The sequence below is a fragment of the Melitaea cinxia genome, chromosome 1 (assembly GCF_905220565.1).
Source record: "Melitaea cinxia chromosome 1, ilMelCinx1.1, whole genome shotgun sequence".
Taxonomy (NCBI): Eukaryota; Metazoa; Arthropoda; class Insecta; order Lepidoptera; family Nymphalidae; genus Melitaea; species Melitaea cinxia.
In genome coordinates this window covers 12987951-13007212 of record NC_059394.1, presented here as the reverse complement: position 1 = coordinate 13007212, position 19262 = coordinate 12987951, and the positions used below count along the sequence as shown (strand labels likewise).

Sequence of the window (19262 nt, the reverse complement as noted above, 5' to 3'; positions counted from 1 at the left end):
GTTAACTATCATATAACCGGACTAATCAATTGCCTGATTAACAAAAACTAGTAACAAGGTATAGAAAATGCTGGGATCGATTTAACGCGTCATAATTCTTCAAACAGCCATCTACAAATTGCATTGTCTCGTTATTATATACTTAAAACAATTAAATGAAATGTATGTAACATTAAATTTTTTTATACTTAGTTAACTTACTCTGATTATGAATACGTTTTTTTTTAAGTCATTACATTATAATTATTTGTAACAAAAATGTTCTCAGTAATACTTTATTAAAAAAAAATACTGCGGATATAATGAAAAATGTTTTTATTATATACTAGTTTATTGTATCGTAATTGAAATTTATTTTAGGTTAATTGTTAAGATTAAATGCAGTTTTTTTCCATTATATTATATATTTTTTACGTTGTTCCAGGTATAAACGTCGCGTAAAAGATGCCGCTCACACAAGAAAAACGCTTGGATAATAACTTTTCCAACAACAATGACCATAGTTATCTTCATAAAAAGTTTAAAAAAATGGCATCCACATTATCGATGATACCATCAAATTCCATTAAAGGGGAAGAAAAAGGACAAAAGGAAACAACACTTGTAAACGTTACTTGTAGTTCTACTATCACAAATGGAAGTATTGCAGCAGCTCATCCAGAAATAGAAAAAATTAAAGAAAAGTATGATAAACATGGCATAGAAGTGGAAAAAAATGTACAAACTAATTATAACGATGAAAATATTAGATTAAGTGATGTAAATAATTTTGTTCAAATATCTGGTAAAACCAGTTTTTCTGAAGAATTTTTAAATAAGACTGAAAACCTTGAAAATGATTTTATAAAAGAAACTTACAGTGGAGGTTCTGGACGTTATGTATGCCCTTATTGTAAATTATCATGTGCCAAGCCTTCAGTTCTACAAAAACATATCAGAGCTCATACAAATGAGAGACCTTATCCCTGTATACCTTGCGGATTTGCTTTTAAGACTAAGTCAAATTTGTACAAACACCGAAGGTCTAGAACTCATGCTTTAAGATTACAAGGTGCGGATATTACTGCAGCTATTAATGAAGAAGACTTATCAGGTGGTTCGGAGAGTGATACCTCAATGCCACCCGCTTCAGTATCTGATCCTGGTTTCGATACTAATATAACACGGTTAGAATTCAACAGACCCAGCGAATTTTCTTCTCCTGAATTGATAAATGATTGTGTTCCATTGAATACGATTTCGTGTTCAAATGATAACAAAAAGTCAAAAACAATTTATAAACCTAAGTTTAGAGCAGCTTTTTATCAAGGAAATGATGAACGAGATAAGATAAAAAAGACTATTTCACAGAATGCTGATTTTCTTACGGAACATATCTCTAAAATTATATCAGACAATGAGGCCATAGTTGATGTTATTGAAAGTCCTTTACAAAAAAAGTATGGTAAAATAAAGCAAATTGCTGAGAGTAAACAATTTATAAATGATATAGAGATAAAACCAGAGGTAACATCAACACCTTTGAATTTAACGAAAAATACTAATGAAACTGAAAACGTAGTAAGGAAAAGATCACACTCAGAAAGTTTTGCTCAACTGGTTGAGGAGCAAAAACATCCTTTAAATCCGGAAGGATCCATAATAAAAGATCTTTTGCTTAAAACAAAAGCAAATGGGTTGAACGCTGTGAGTGATTTAATTGATGGTCTAGGACCTCTTTATGTGTGCCCCTTATGTCAAATAGTATATCGAAGTGCTGACAATTTAGATATTCATCGATTGTATTATTGTAAGGGATCTATTTCAAATAGCTTTACCCTAAATAGTAACACTCAAAAAGACATAAAATGTGCCAGGCCTGAAAATATTTTTGTTAGAAGTAATTCCATCAATGTTCGATTGCCAGAAAATCCAGTGACTCCAGTTTCTAGAATGACTATATCATCAAAATCACCTCCATTAAAAAATAAACCCGATAATCTTATAATTTTAAAGCCAGAGTGCAACGATATTATTACTCCATTGCCATCTCCAGGGCCACTTCTCGGTAATACAAGACTAGTAGATACACGAATACCCTCAGAATTTACCAGGAAGACTGAAACTTTAAAACTGAAACCCAAAGAATCTAGCCCAAAACGAAGGCTCGATAGCAGATCAGACACTTATAGTCCAAGACCACTCGATAGTATGTCACCTCGTTCCAGTGACTTGTATACTCAATCAAAAATAAGATGTTTGGAAATAAATCCATCTTCTTTAAGGTCAATCGAAGAAATTTCACCTCATGTACGAAATAATTCTACTTCTTTACAAATGTTTGGAGGAGAAGTAAAGATTGTTGATCACTCAGGCAGCACAACCACTTTACGCATTGAACCAAGTAAAACGCAATTGTCTCCAATTTTAATACATCAAAATCTTTCTCCTTCAAAGTTTTCTAATGATTCGGAGGCAAGCAGTGTCGTTGTCAGATCGGGTCTACACTCTGGTGGCACGATAGTACATAATCCCCCAACACCAAAAGAAGCAATTAGTACACCTCAAAGCCAAACCCCAAGAATTTCTGTTTCCACATCTAGTGCTCCAAATGGCAGTTTAATTAACATTCATGATATGAACCATTTCCAGTTTCCACCACTTAGTGCCATTACAGCGTATAATCCTTTAACTTTGCCTCCTTTGAGCCCCTCGTCTTCACCAAATGGAGCAACTACTATATTACACGGCGGGAAGTTAATACCCCATGTGCCAGGGATACCTGGGCCTAATACACCAGGAATATTTGTTGCAAATTCAGGTGCGCAATTAAAGAATAACGAACAATCTAAAAATGTATTGAAAACACCGGAAAACTCACAAGATAATTTATCTTTCAACATGCCCATCGGAAAAGGAATAACTATATTAAATTATGAGAGGGTTCTCAGAAGTCCAACTGTGAGATCTTCTCAGTTAGAAACAGAAAGATTTAATCAGAGCAAAGATAGCTTTAATTCCGAACCACAAAACGTACCAATAATAAAAATTAAGCACGTAGATGAACCTATAATGATAAAATCGTTTTCATTGAATAATAGACCTACTGCGGTACGAACTGATGCAGCTATTAAAAGAAACGCAGATGGTCTTCTGAAACTTGCAAATTTAAAAGACAATGATAATTGTTTTTTAAATAAATCTAAAAATAGTTCTAAAGATATCGAACTCAAAACGGAGGCCGAAACAAAGAACTTCAATTTCGAAAACTTAATAACCAAAGCAGAAATTTATAATAATCAAATTCAAAGTTCAGAGGTGCAAAAAAGTTGTAATGTTCAAGAAACTTCTGTAACTCCTGATCAAAATGAAAGATCAGAAACATCTTACTTTCAAAAAAACGTAACTGTGAAATCTATTTCTGAAGAAAGAAAGCCTAAATTTTTAAGACCGTCAACTTTGCCTTTAAAACCTGGAACATTTACCCCGAAACGGCATCACGGAATAACACCTAATGCAAACACAATGCCATTAGTATCTCCCGAAACCCCTCGTCCAGCTAAAGCTTATGGACAACTTTATTTAAATGGAAACGCATACACATACTTAGGTCTCAAATGCTCAACAAAAGTTTTCTACTGCACTATTAATCGTCCACAACCAACATATGTGCCGAATCAACATTTTCTGTCCATGTATAGTAACTGGCAGGTAATTACAATTCATTGTTGAATGGAAGTATTATAGCGTGTTGTTAATTGTGTGGTAAATACATGACTATGTTTACAGTTATTATCTGAGCTGACGCCAGACCCGCTGGGACTGTCAGCATCGTCTGCTATGTCTTTATATGACTCACGTCACCGACCGCAAACCGTGGCCGTCGCTGTGATTAAACAGGATCTCATATTGACTCATTCATCGCAATGGAATAAAAATTTGAAGGACATTAAGCAGGTACGAACTATACAATATATATATATTAAACGTAATTATATACATTTCAATGTAATATACATATAAATATTAAATTTAGTGATATGTTATATTCTTTAACTGTATATGCACTACCAAAGATTCTTACTACACTATTTGGGCTGTATCCGAAGCATTTTAAGAGTCCATATAACTTTTCTAGTGCAATAAATTTGTTTTCATTTTATTGAATTTATTGCTACTTAATTTGGTTCTATATCTTGTATTGTGATTACGAAATATAAATTAAAATCAATAGGTATTCACTAAAATCGTGTAATGCAATGAAATCCATTTAAAGAATTTAAAATGTGTTTTAAGATCTTTATTATTTTTAAATAGTAAGGAACAACAGATGTTTCGCTTTTTTTGGGCGCGTATGCAAATTTCACAATTCGAGGTCACAGAGGTATGTATGTAAAATAATTATTTAATTTGTTGTTAAATTGTATTTTCAGACAGTACAACTTGTAGACACGAAAAAATCAGATGAATCAAAAAATATTTCGGAGAATACTTCTACACCTAAAAAGGAACTAGCCGGAGGATTTGAGAGTAACGAAGAATACACTTACGTACGCGGTCGTGGCAGAGGTCGATACGTCTGTTCAGAATGTGGAATTCGTTGCAAGAAACCTTCTATGTTGAAGAAACATATACGAACGCACACTGATGTGCGCCCCTTCACATGCGTTCATTGTGTATTCAGGTAAATATTACTGTTAATAATGATAAACATGTATAATTTTAGTTCGTAATAGATTATTTATTTTCTTAGAAAAAATTGTAGCTTAACGTAAAAATGCTATTATTGCTTTATTTATTTTGGTAAAACCGTCTTACACGGTTTTGTTAAGTTTATAGGTACATAACAAGTACGGGAATATTTTATATGTATGTTTTTGTTTTTGATATTTATTATTAAATACAGAAAACTTTTACAAACCATTACTTGTCAAGTTATCAGGAATCATTAGTAAAAACTACGTATTTGTTTTCTACAAAACATTAAAATAAATATTATTTAATTTTTTTAATTGGGCAAGTACTTAATTTCGGAATGTTTAAAATAACATTATAATAATAATACATATATAAAGATGAAAAGTTTGTTTGTTTGTTTAATCTCAAGAACTACAGGTTCGAATTTAATCGCTATTTTTGTATTGGATAGCCCATTTACCACCATGGAAGGCTATAGTTATATAACATCAAGCTACGACCAATAAGAGCATTAATAAGAAATATTACGAAAACGGGAAAAATATTATTTTTGAGAACTTTCCTTCCAACGGTTACAGATATTTAAAAAAAAAGATGTATAATGGAATTGGTTGCCATTATAAGTTCTAAAAAAAGTCAGCGTCCAGCGACCAGCATATCATGTCTATTTTTTAAGATTCACTGTTCTAAAATAAGCCATTATTATTTTGCAAAGGTAATTTTATGGACATGATATAAATCCTTATCCAAACAAATACATTATTCATTACAAGTAGGTTTTGTAACAAAATTGTCTTTGATATCATTCGATTTTAATGAATATCTTAGAAGATATAGTTTTAAAATTACTGCAACGAATTAATAATGACAAAAATGAAAAGGTGATTTTATTGCATTTTTATTAGCAGGAATATGAATGGAAAATACTTCATCAACATCATTTAATTTGTTATTATTATTTAATCATAATACATTCAATGTTAATACAATAATGTTCTCTTGTTAAAATATAATAAAATATTGAGAGTATCTTTGTTACATAATGAATAATAATTTTACAGCTTTTTCAACATAAAGAAAAATCGAAATAAAGTTATACCATATACCTATTTCTGCTTGTTCTAAAAAAACTACTTTTTATGAACACGATAAACATTAAATTTCCCAACGTGACAAATCTAAAAAAAAATTAGGATCATAAAACTCACATAATATATGACCTAAAGATGACTAAAAATGATTTTAAAAAATAAACTAACTGCAAATATTAAAGGTTAAAATAAAACATTTATGTGAAAAAAAAGAACTTTCAAAATTACTAAAAACCTACATTATACGAGTATATGTTATTTATATTTATTTATCCGCCAATCTGCTTTGGAGCAGCATGGTGGATTAAGCTCTGATCCTTCTCCTACACGGGGAAAGAGGTCCATGCGCAACCGTGGGATATTACAGGCTGAAGCGTTGTATTTATTTATATATTATATTTATTATATCATATGCGTTATTTCTATATATATTTGACATAAAGACCTACATTAAATTGGTTGTTAATCAGTTTCGCATTTTCTTTACTATTCGAACTCGTACAGCTTCTAGGTGGAGCGTGATTCGGCATATCAATGATAAACAAATATTGGATTCAATGCATTGTTCTTATGCGCGTGTTATTTTGTTTAAGACTTTTTGCTAGAGACCATTTAGAAATTATTTTACAAGTACCACACATGAGTATAACCACAACCCCTTATAATTAATTTAAATTAATTTCTTAGTGTAAGCTACTCCATAAGTAAATTATAAATTCTTATGAGTAAATAAAGAATCTTCGTTAACTTTGGATTATATAAATATATTCTATTGATCACTATTTATTAGAGATTCTCTAGCGTTCGCACGGCATGTCTATTTTTATTCCGATTACGTTCACATAATACGTAAAAAACAAATATAACTTGCAACTATATTCGTAACACAGGATTTGACGACAGTCATACTAACACGTTAAGAAAAATATCAATGTGATATAGCGTTAAAATAACTTTTTTTTTATGTTACAGTTTTAAAACTAAAGGCAATTTGACAAAACACATGAAGAGCAAGGCACATTACAAAAAATGTTGTGAACTAGGCATCAATCCTAATGAAGGAAACGACATTGAAGGTGTCGAAATGTCTCAAGGTTCGGGCGAAACTGATGATGACACTGAATCAGATGGCGATGAGGGTAACGAAGGCGAAACGGAATCAAGTGGTATGTTAAAATTGTATATTTAAAAAAAGTGATTTACAAAATAATTGATAGAAGACTCAATTAATCGGACTTTTCGTCATTTCGAAAATAAAAATACTGATAACAGATATTTAATATAAACTTATAAATTACTGAAACTGAAATAATATCTTAAATTACTTTCCATGTATATTATTTTTATAGTAGTCTTGTACCTAAAATATAATTATTAAAGTAGATATATGATTTTACTATTTGAAATCCTTGGTAAGTGACATTAGGCTGACCGAAACATTTTCTAAATTACTATAATCTATAGTTATGTTCCCAACCTTTTATGGACTACCCCCTGTTACAAGAAAACGAATTTCCAACGCCCTTACCTCACATAATAGTCAATTAAACCAATTTTATATGTCTATCTATTGTCTACTAGACGTCGCCTAGTGGTCGAAATTGGACCATAATTAATCATATGATTAGATATTAATACGCTATAGTTATGATATTAATACGCTAAGGTTAAGGTGTTTGTCTCCCTTTTTAGAAAAAAACCTTACAATTACTCCACATAAATTATAACATATCATTTTATAGATAATTGCTTGTTATGCCGGCATCCACAACTAAAAAATTTAAACTATATATAACAAGGAAGGTTAGGTGTGCTTTAAGAAGAAGGAAGATTATTTTTTATTTTCAAATCAACGTGGGTGAAACCGCGGGATTCAGCTAGTCTATATTATAAGTTTGTACATTATTAAGCTTCTGTTGTCAAATACTAGACTTCTATAATATAACTAGCTGACCCCGCAAACGTTTTGCCATATATGTTATACCCCTTAATCACCCCCACCCTTATATCTTAGGAGTATGAAAAATAGATGTAGTTCGATTCTCAGACCTACCCAATATACACACAAAATGTCATGAGAATCGGTCTAGCTGTTTCGGAGGAGTTTAACTACAAACACTGCGACACAAGAATTTTATATATTAGATAATAAACAGAAGAGTATAATATATGCGTGTGTGTGTGTGTTAAATACTTGGTATTGTGTGTAATGTTTTTTCTATTGATTTAATGTATTTTTAATGCATATTTAAAAAAAAAAAAAATTCTTCTTTTTCTTTTCTATATAAACTATAAGTGTGCGAAATTATATACTCCTCTTTCCGCACAATTTTAGTAAAAAAGGGTACAAAGTTTTTGCTTCACATATAAATATATAGATTAATAATCAGAAATTACAAATTAATTCTCCCTCTCTTTCTCTCTCTGTAATTGTGCTACTTGTGACCGTGGTTGAGGGTCGTGATTATTAATAAGAAAAATACTAAAACAGACAAGAATAAAATACTAAGACAGACAAAGACCATACAATGTATTATGAACAAAATTATATCTTAAAAACCAAAAAATGCAAGACAATACACAAAGCCTTAGCACTCCGCACTGCACAAAGGCAAAGACAAGACGATGAATTAAAATTAGTAAAACAATATAATAATAAAAAAACAATATTCAATAAGAAACATAAATATCAATGAGACAGTTGAGGTCGTTGGAGCTTTAACAATTTGTTGATGTTGGGTTTTAATTTAGTTAAGATCAGTCGCAAATTACTACGTTCAGTGATCTGCAGTCTATACCTTTTTTTAGACAGAAGATTAGCTACTGCAACAAACCCACGCTCAGTCAAATATGATGACGAAAACTCTATTGAACCCTGTAGTATTTTCCACAATCCAGGAAGGACTAATATTGATTTTTGGAGCCAGATCTATATATATATGTTCGGGGATAACTTCGTCGTTTATGAACCGATTTTGATAATTCTTTTTTTTTTTTTGTTGGAAAGGAAATATTCCAAGGGTGGTACCATGATAAGGAAACCAGGATCTGCTAATGGAATCCCAGAGAAACCGAGGAAACCCTCGAAAATTTGTTAATTTTTTTCATCTATTTACGTTGTATTACTTGTCGAGGTAATTGAAGTCGGTTTCTTTCGTTTGCAGGCAAACACAATTATATTAAATTCAACTCATCACCATGCAATTATAAGTTAATGTAATTAAATATTTTAAAAAGGTCTGTCTAAAAAGCGATGTTGTTTTTGAACACAATCAAGTTCCCGCGCAGTTCATCGTCTCTGTTTTCATGAGACTACTGACAATGAGTCAAATAGATTGGAAAAGTTATTCGGACAAACGCCTTTCGAGAGCCATCGTACTTAAGCAGCGAGTACATTTGGTACTGCTTGTTTCAAATGGGCAATCAAACTTATGACGTCTCGTCATTGCTGGAGCACTATCGGTAGCAACTGACAAAATTATTCCAATAGTAATATTTTTCTCTTGAAAATAAAATGTACATAGTATTAAATATGGATATACACTTTGTATCTATCAGTTAACAATTTTTTTGCAAATAATAACGACAATTTGTTTCCCTTTTTTATGAATCGGAGGTGCTTTGTTATTTGATAAAGTTTATTCATCGAGTCCCCGCTGAAAATGGATCCGGATAGCCAGATAGATCTATCTGGAATCCAGATAGCCCAGATAAAAATTGTATGAAAATTTTGGAATCCCTGTTTCAAACACACAATAGTTTACAATAACTTCCCATACAAATAATCGTTTTTATTTGGAATTTTCAGCAGGGGTTGAATGGAAAATTTGGAAGGCTATATATAATCACATAATGATAGTTGAACGTCTTTAGCCATTTCATCGATTCTTTGCACTGTATTGTTACTCCAAAGGATTTTTTGATGATATCTGATGGCGTCTTATGATGAAGAACAGATTTGATTACCCTTTTAACTGCCAATAATTAATTCACCACCAATTGTGTGGTTTTCCCGGTTTTGCGATTAATAACGAACTATTATATAAAGCTCGTATTCCATCGTTTCCTTGTTTAGAACACGATCCAATAATTTTGGATATAGCCCGTTTTAAATATTTCTGCTCAAATCTTTGATAGGTTAAATATTTGTCATTTTTATCAGTATGTAGGTATTATATTAAAATGCTCTTAGAGCCTAGAAGGCTTCATGGCTTCATTTGAAAATACTTTTTGGCAAATTAAACACATAGGTTAGGTAGGTTATTAGGAGGAGTAAATCCATATTTTAAATACTCAATGTTGTCCTGCCGACATATCTTCCTATTTTCAGACATTTTGGAATTCACAATTTCAATACATTAACTTTTCAACCGATTTATAGAAAGTTTTAAAAGTAATGGCTTTAATGACTTCTTTACTTTATCAGACACGTGCGGGTATGACTCACTGGTAGAGCACACAAAACAATAAAACATTAGAAAAACAATCCCTGCCTTTTAAAGTTTTGAATTTGAGCACGAAACAACTTGTATGCCTTTGTTTGATAGCGGTGCACTTGCCCTGCACACAGGTTGTTACAAGTTCCTGTATTTTTGTTGAAACCTGCTTGATTGCGTAAATCACGTTATTGTTTACCAACTTGCATCGACTTGTTACCGATAATCCTAAACCGAATCAATTAGTTACTTTATTAATGCTTTTTTAAATGTTTTAATGTTCATTTATTCATGTTTGGGGTTGTCTGGAAGAAATGGCTAAATAGCCATAAGTCCGCCCACTGTACTTCACAGTCTGTAAATATTTTTTAAATGTGTTTATTGTTTAAAATGTAGTTGTGGTGTACAATAAAGTATAAATAAATAAATTTACTTTAAGGTTAAACTTCAGAAGTGTCTTACGTAGTCTTATTTTATGTTAGTCTTGTTTTATACGTTTTATTTTAACAATTATCAAAAGGTTAAATTTGCATATTGTTATTTTTTCAGATACGGAAATTTATAAGTCTCGTTTACCAGAACACGAGGCTGCTCACTGTCTTTTGTCTCTGGGCAGTAGTAGGCCAGCGACTTCGGCAACACCTGGCCTAATTACTAGTGCTAGGCCATCAACATATCCTTATACTCCTATAATGGTAGATAGTCCCATGATTGAAAACATTTCTGAAAAATTACCAGTTGTTGGAACACCTATGTTTGATTCAAGAATGGATGTGGATAATGAGCCTATGGATCTAAGTAAAAGTGAAGTAAAAACACCAACAAACATGCCTGAAATACCAACTGCAAGAGAATCCAGTGTTTTAGCTTCATTGGCTTCAAACACAGCTAAACTACCTCAACAACAAAGTCAATGGACTAATGGAGAACCAATGCTACATACTTATTTAACTGAACGAGCTTTATTGGATTCTAAGATTAAGCAAAGCCAATTAACATGTAATGCTAAAATAAAGAAAATAGAGCTCGAGAATCACATGTTTTCAGAAAAAGAACCTGCAGATAAAAACCATAAAAGTCTTAATACATTTAATACTTCTTCAAATGCTAATTTAAATATGACAAATAGTAAAGAATCGCCAACTTCTGGTGTTCAGTTAAAAAATAGTATTAGTTCTAGTGACAATGTTCAAAACATAGCTTCCATTAATACTGAATCTAGATCTCGAACACCTAGTACTAATTCTGAAAATGCTAAACATGTTGTATCAGAATATTTAAAACATGCCCGAATAAATATGATAAAAACTCTCGATGATTCGATTCAAACACATCCAGATATATCAAGTGACGAAAGTAATAGTGGTAAAGGAAGTATAGAAGATAAATGTAAGGTAGATGACAGTATAGAAGGAGATGGAATAAAACTAGCTCCTTCAGAATATGATTCTGTGGCATCAAAAGTAGTCATTGGAGTTGGAGGAGTCGCTTTTAAAGTTACAAAAGGAAAAGATTTTGAAGGCACGTCTTCTTACTCTCCGGGTAAACTAATGGAGGATGGGCGGAGAGTTTGCGATTTTTGCAACAAAACGTTTACAAAACCATCCCAATTACGTTTACATCTTAATATACATTACATGGAAAGACCGTTTAGGTGTAGTGTGTGTGCTGTCAGTTTTAGAACTAGGGGTCATCTTCAGAAGCATGAGCGATCGGGTTCTCATCACAATAAAGTTTCAATGACTTCGACATTCGGAGCAGCTACATCGTTTAATCCACGTCCATTTCGCTGTTCCGATTGCAATATAGCTTTTCGGATACATGGACATTTAGCGAAGCATCTTAGGAGCAAGATGCACGTTATGAGACTCGAGTGTTTGTTCAAATTACCTTTCGGTACTTTCACTGAGATCGAACGTGCTGGTCTCAGTTTAACAGATATCGACACGACTGATTGTGCGAGTTCACTAGCCAGCTTACAGTCGTTGGCGCGGAAGTTACACGAAAAGGATCCCACGAAGCTTGAGTATCGGGAGCCGAACGGTTCAGCAGGAGCGCCCTCGACGGGCAGGGACTCTTCCGAAGACGAGGATACTGTAGTATCGGAAAAAGCGTGTGACAATGTGCGAGATAGTGAGATAAAAACTATTGAAAATAGTGACGGTCAGGACGCATCAACACGAGTTAATTATAGTGCCACAGATAATTAGTGCCAAAATTAAACTAAGTAGAATATTTTATGTGCAATTTTGTTTTTATTTTTAATTTAAGATATAATTATTCATACTGGGGTTTAACCCAGAAGTTTGTGAAAACAAAATGATGCGCTTTAATTATATACATATGTGTATTTTATGTTATATATATAGTTTTGGAGAGTATCATGTAAATATCTCAAATTGGAGTAATTTTAATAATGTTATGTTTGCTTCCAGTATAAGGCTTACATATTGTTACTTATAGCTCTATATGGGGTAAAATGAGGATATTTGTTTAAAAAAAATCTTGAAGCAAGGAACAGGTTATGACTTTCATTCAAGTATTTCAAAAATTTTAGTAATGTGGTCCATTTGAGGTAAACTATGCTTAAAATATCAATGAAACATATTACATTTTAAAAAGTGTAGTACTATAGTTATTACTCTTTTGTATGTATTTTTATAAAATATATACCTGTATTTACACTGCAACAACTACTTCCAAAATCCATTAAATATTTTTTAATGTAATTGGCATATCAACTTCCATAAACGAAATTTAGGTAAAAATATTTGAAGAGTCTTCCATATCGAAAAAATAGTACTTGTGCTAGATATTTGATTTATACTAGTTACTCTTCATGTGGGTAAATATTTGACTTGTATGTAATTTTTATCGATACTTATAATTCCATTAAAATTTGTTAGTTCGCCCATTGTGTGATTTAGTTATTCAACAGAATCTAGGCATAGAAACTAAAATCTCGCAAGAAAACTATATCAGCGATGTTATAAGAGTGATGTATAAATATATACACAAAATAATATTGTTTAAATTTACTGTTGTGGTCTAATTTTCTATGCCAAAAATATTAATTTATCAAAAAAAAAAAGACGTTTGTTGGCCTAGAGTTGTGTTGTTAGGTACTTTTTTTACCTAAACACTAGATGTAATGAACATATAGATAATACGGATAAAATATTTTTATAATAGTATTTGTTGTTAATCCTATATAGTAATGATTTTAAAATGTTTTTGTTACACTTATTGAACAGTCACATTATACAATGATAATGTATGTGTATACGTATAATTAGTACTATCTATCGTCGGTGAAAGTGCAAATCCGCGTATCTGCTACAGGCAGGGAGCGCGTATCTGCAGTAAATGTAATTTTACAGGGGAAGGTTAAAACTTAATAAGTTTTTTATTTAAACGAACTTTGAGCTCATTTTTACACAGACTGTAATTATTTATGTGTTCTGTCTCTTGTTAGGAAAAGTATTCCATTAAAGTAAATAATTTAGGCCCTACGACAATTACGCGGATTTGATTTGACTATAAGCTTATAACATTGGAACCTAAGAGTAAGTTACGCGGTTTTGAAATGAAACAAAACAAAACTAACTAAAAAATTTAATTCCTCTACGTTTTCCGATCTTTGCCCAATAGCCATTCTCCCTTTCCTGTCCAAAGTTTTAAAGTGTCTTGTCATAGTACGGCTACGGCCCTTGTAAAAATGTGAACTTCAAATTTATTCTTACGCTAAACTGACAGATTTACCTACATCAATAAACAATTTAAAAAATGACTTGAAGAACTTATATAGATGGAGTAACTCTTACGGATTAAACATTAATCCCTCAAAATGTCAAGTCATTATTATCGGTAGTCTTAAACTTGTTGTGTTGAATAGACTGGTCGCTTATATCACCAGTCGTTTATAACAACACCGTAATCAGTTACAACGGCAAAGTGAAAAATCTTGGAGTTATCTTCAATAGACATTATCCTTGGGCATTTCAGCGGAGCGACATGAGCCGTAAACTATTTGCAGCTATCGGATCACTGCGACAAGTGCAATATTTCCTCCTTTTGTCTCCCAAAATTACTTTAGCACAGTCACTCCTACCAATTCTTGACTATGCTGACACTTGCTATCTTGATCTTAAAGAGGTGCAATTAAATAAGCTTGAGCGTCTTCACAATTTTTGCATACGGTTCATATTTGGTCTTCGCGAAAATGACTATGTTTCCGAATTTTACAATCGTCTCAAGTGGCTCCCGATTCGCTTTCGCAGGAATACTCACACTCTTGTTACTATATTGTATACCTTTTCATTCTGATACACCTGTACCTTAAGTAGCGTTCTTTGTAATACGCATGACTGCACCCTTAGATCCGAGTCTACTTTGATGCTCGAAACCCCAGCCCACGCTACTTCTTTTTATTCCCAACTCTTTTTCAGTTAAAGCTAAAATAAGCTTGTTTTGCTTCAAAAAAATAATTGTTTTGCTTCATAATAATACTACTCTCTCTGTCTTTTTTGTCGCCTCTCCAACATAGATACGGTATAGTTCACGTTTAGATTGTATTATTGGCTCTAAATATAATTTCGTACTTTCTTTTCTGCAGTAGTGAGAAGGCATTATGGGCATATCCCTTAAAAATGTACAGAGTTTTATAGCAAAAATAAACCACAAACGCGCTTTCGCGCAGTGTCGACCCTTGCTGGCCGAAGATACGCGGTATTGTTATTAGTCGATTTCTGGCTTCCTATCGGTCGAAATAAAGTCACATCAAATTGGTGGCAGTCAATCAAGATTTTGCGTTAATTGCTCGCGAAAACTTAAATTGGCTGGCTACATTTGTCAGATACGCGGAATTAACCAATGCTAGTTCCGCGGTTTTGCACTATACCCGACGCCATGTCAAATACCTAAAATTAAAATAATAAACTTGGTAAGTTTTTAAATGGCATTGTTATGTTTTAAAAGTATGTTTCACCTGTTGTGGATTACCCTATTTGACGGATGGCGGTATCCATTAGATAAAGGTTTGTGATGTATTATTCTTTTTTACCATTGAATTCCACTATATTTATGAGATATTTCTATTCGCAGATGTAAATCTAAAAGTAGTAGTTTATTATAGTCGTCACAAAATAACGCGGGTTACAGACCAGTTTTATTGCGATTTATTAACCAAATATAATTTTTATTTACGGGCTTGAGCGCAAAGTTTTTATTGTCAGTAATAGTCACTACACAATATTGAATTATGATTAAAATTCAGATTATTCATTCATTATTCAGATTAAAATTCATTGATTAATATTCAGTAATTAATTTATTACAGCACTAGTATTTAAAAAAAAAGACTTAGAACGTAACTGTTTTTGAGACGTTTCTTAATAATTAGAAATTGCATGCGACTATAAAGCGCGAAAATAATACTCCCAATATAATTATTCTATCACATTATTTAACGCGATAAAAAAATTACGTATAAAAAAAAAACTGTTATTAATAATTCTTTTATTGTTTCTTACAGTTTCGTACCACGTTACGTTCTAGGGTATTTGTCAAATGGCAAAACGGGCCTCTTATTTTGAGACGACTATAATTGAACAGAAACAGGTTCTAATGGTATATTCTAGCTCCTGCTTTTAAAGTTTGTTCGTAAGTAATGTGCAGGATAAACTACCCATAACTGGTGAATCCAGTCTAAGTTAATATTTTTCAATTTCATTTTAAGGAGTTTTGTACTAATTTAATGAAGGCGGCAACTTGTATAAATATAAATATTTTTTATATTACGTAAGAAAGGTAGGCGAAGGTAAATAAAAATATATGTCAAATATTTGCCCATTTATTGTTTACTATACATTATATGGATGGATATTTTATAATGGTAAGATTAAAGTAAATGTAATAAAAATGACGCTAATTTTATTTTTTACCATATCATCGCGCATCAAACACCACCACTGAAATTCTAGTTAAGAAAATTATAATTTTAAACGTGTATTTCTAAATTCCTTAAAACTAATTATAAAGCTATAAATATAATAAAAATATAATGATTGCTGTTTGTAGATAAATAAATAAACGATTCACACTCAACGGCCCCCAGTAAGATTTTCTCCTGCGTCGGGGGTCCAGAAACACACAATACACAAGCACAAATACTCAGACCACGATAAACATCTATATGGCCAATACAAATATCTGTCGTGAGCGGGGATCGAACCCGCGACCGCCAGCGCAATAGTCAATAGTACCTTGACTGCTGCACCAACACCAAGATATATGAGAAAAAATATTATTGGGTTCTTTATCAACGCAAATAGCACCAAAACAATGACTTATAGAATTTTTGTTAGAAGCAGCTTATCTGATTTAGATGTGGTTTTCACTAATATATTTTGGTAAGCTTCACTTAACATTTAAGTGTTTGTTTCATGTCAATTGGATTGTTTCATGTCAAGCGGTTCATAAATAAAAAAGTTATACCATTTAAAAGTGTCGATTTGTCACACAATGCAAACAGTACGAGCTCAAAGGTATTATAATAGCTTTAAATTTTTCTTCTAACCTCAAAACTTTAACCATGGATATCTCCATAACCATGGGGTTTTGAGGCGTGACAGTGTTACCTTGTTTAGATTCCCCTACACCCTCCGCCCTCCACACCCAAAAGCCCATAATTCGGTTTTTCTAATTCGGTTTTTCCTAGTCTAGATCTTAGCCAACTTATTTTATAAAGAAAACTATAAACACTTCTAATTTCTTAGATTACACACATACGAAGCAGGGAGGTCACTAGTTCCTAACATATTTCTAGTATTTTTTAAAAAGGATACATCTTTTGGTTCTTTTTTTGTACATAATTCGGTAACCACATTCTCTGCATCTTATGGGATCTCGTGGTTTAATTTCATTTTCTCTGTGGCATTCTGAAAATGAATATTATGTTTCGGTTACTCAGTATAAATAAAGAATATGACAGCATACAGTTACAATTATTTTACAAAAGTACATTAGTAAATATAAGTTTTGAACCATTAAACAATATTTTAATTTTTGATACTTCAAAAATAATGCAAAATGCTAATAAACAACAAATATATTCTTACCGCCACAAACATATATCATAGGAACTTTCGTGACAGAGGATTCCTTGGTACTTGTATCTGCCATAATTCTAAATTATCAAGAGATATTTAGTTTTAAATTTTTCTTGCTTTGGCTTTCGAAGTTAATAAGCTGGTTAAAATGCTTTCAGGCTTTCGAAATTTATGAAACTCAACAAAAACAACGTGTATATCAAGTAAGTGACAATCTGTGTGGCCAGATTTCATTTAATGAATCTACTGCTTGTGGAGATTAAAAACTACTAAATTCTACCAAAAGAGAACGAGAAAATACTAAAAATCTATTACATGTTTTCGCTGTTGTGTTACAACGAAAAAGTATAATATCGTTCTCTTGATTATATAGATAAAACAATAAGATGAACAAAGAAAACACCGTAAATTAGATAAATCAATGTTTATTACTTAAAATTTAAATCTACAGAAATATAGGTATTTTTAAATTGTGATCGAGTTATGGTCGGTTCATTATGTTGGGTAACATTATCATAGAGCTGTTTTGAGTCGATTAATTTGATTTGAAAGCCCTATTTCTTAGCATCTGTAACGTACCTATTCTACTTTTTATTCAAATTTTTGTGTTCCACTTGGAATTGATAACTGTGGGAATATTTAATCCTTAGTACTATGAAATACAGCTTAAATTGGCCCGTTTAATAAGAGGCTCATATAAAATGCCTCTGGGAAATACCATAGGTAGCACATGTACGATGTACTAAAAGGTTACATTACATAAGGTACGAAATGTAATAGTACAAAATGACAATCGCTATTCGGACCTAATCGGACTAATCGTACACTATGACAGTACTATCAACTGTATAATCTATGTTACTGGAACTACGTTCACCGCGCTCCGACAAGTTTGTATTCTACGACTATAGGTCCGAGTATCACACTGTCTGACTGTCCGATTGTCCGACTGTCCGAGATGATGTTATTTGTCTTGAATGGTAAATGTGGCTAATGGGATCACTTTCAAACCAAAAATACACTTAAAGACTTATTAGTAAATTGTTTATTTTTTTACTTAAACATTTTTTGAACTTATTTTTTGACTAAACGTAATTATTATAAAATTTACATAAATATGCAAAAGTTATGTCAGATAACTAGACATGTTACTTCTTAAAGCGATTTTCACGGAATCATAAAATATGACACAATTCAATCTAAACAAATAAAATAATATTCCAAATTTAAAGTAATTCAAATATAGTACATTTAAAACCAAACAGATCAGAGTTGACATCAAAAGAGTATGTATAATCTGAACAGCTATACAGCAGAACGGTACGAACGAACGATTAATGTTGAATGTGGTAAGACCGTGCGAATTACATCGCGTCGCGCATTCTATTCATGTCGCGTTTTAATCTCCCCTTTTTAATCAGTTTTATGAAAATAATGTAAACTAATTCCTATTACGTAAAATATTTTTTTTTTGTTATAGATTTTGTTTAGCGTGGGTAACAAAAAATTTAGAATTTTAGTGATTAAAAAAACCTTTTAAATACACTTTTACGTAAAAGGAATTTCTTTACGTTATATTTATGGGAATCAAATAATTTGTATAATGAGGTTTATTTCATAATCGTATCTTTTATGCTAGAAGACAAAAAAAAAAAAAAACAAAATAATGAAAAAAAAGTATTTCGACCTGTACACTGTTTTGTAGCCAGGTACTATTTATTATCATTTGATCACTAATAATACTAATAAGGTGTACTAGTACATTTTTCGAATTTTACGAATAAAGTGCGCACCTGACAACGTCCGATTAAGATCAAGAATAAATTATCATTTATGTCAAGTTAAATTTAGTTACGAACAGTGTTACAAACCTCAAAACTCGTATAATTTTAGTTTCAGTTAATTTTATCAGTATTTATTCACCAATTAAAAATTAAATCGGTAACGTT

The 19262-nt window shown here is 31.8% G+C and overlaps 2 protein-coding genes across 4 annotated transcripts in view; one reads left to right on the top strand and one right to left on the bottom strand.

The window, feature by feature from the left end:
• LOC123657122 overlaps positions 1-15159 on the top strand; it is a 36947-nt gene extending 21788 nt beyond the window's left edge. For all 3 annotated transcript variants that reach the window (XM_045592719.1, XM_045592713.1, XM_045592709.1), the window contains exons 2-6: positions 425-3690; positions 3769-3936; positions 4413-4663; positions 6741-6934; positions 10754-15159. In XM_045592719.1, the coding sequence (XP_045448675.1) occupies positions 445-3690; positions 3769-3936; positions 4413-4663; positions 6741-6934; positions 10754-12414 (5520 nt within the window). In that variant the 5' untranslated portion in view covers positions 425-444 and the 3' untranslated portion in view covers positions 12415-15159. The remainder of the gene's footprint in view (positions 1-424; positions 3691-3768; positions 3937-4412; positions 4664-6740; positions 6935-10753) is intronic.
• Positions 15160-16039: 880 nt separating this feature from the next.
• LOC123657161 (DNA-directed RNA polymerases I, II, and III subunit RPABC4) lies at positions 16040-17563 on the bottom strand. Its single transcript, XM_045592740.1, has 3 exons — positions 17323-17563; positions 17050-17142; positions 16040-16173 (listed from the first exon to the last, which is right to left on the bottom strand). Exons 1-3 carry the CDS (start codon positions 17384-17386, stop codon positions 16151-16153), a joined length of 180 nt encoding a protein of 59 aa, XP_045448696.1. The 5' UTR covers positions 17387-17563; the 3' UTR covers positions 16040-16150.
• Positions 17564-19262: the final 1699 nt, after the last annotated feature.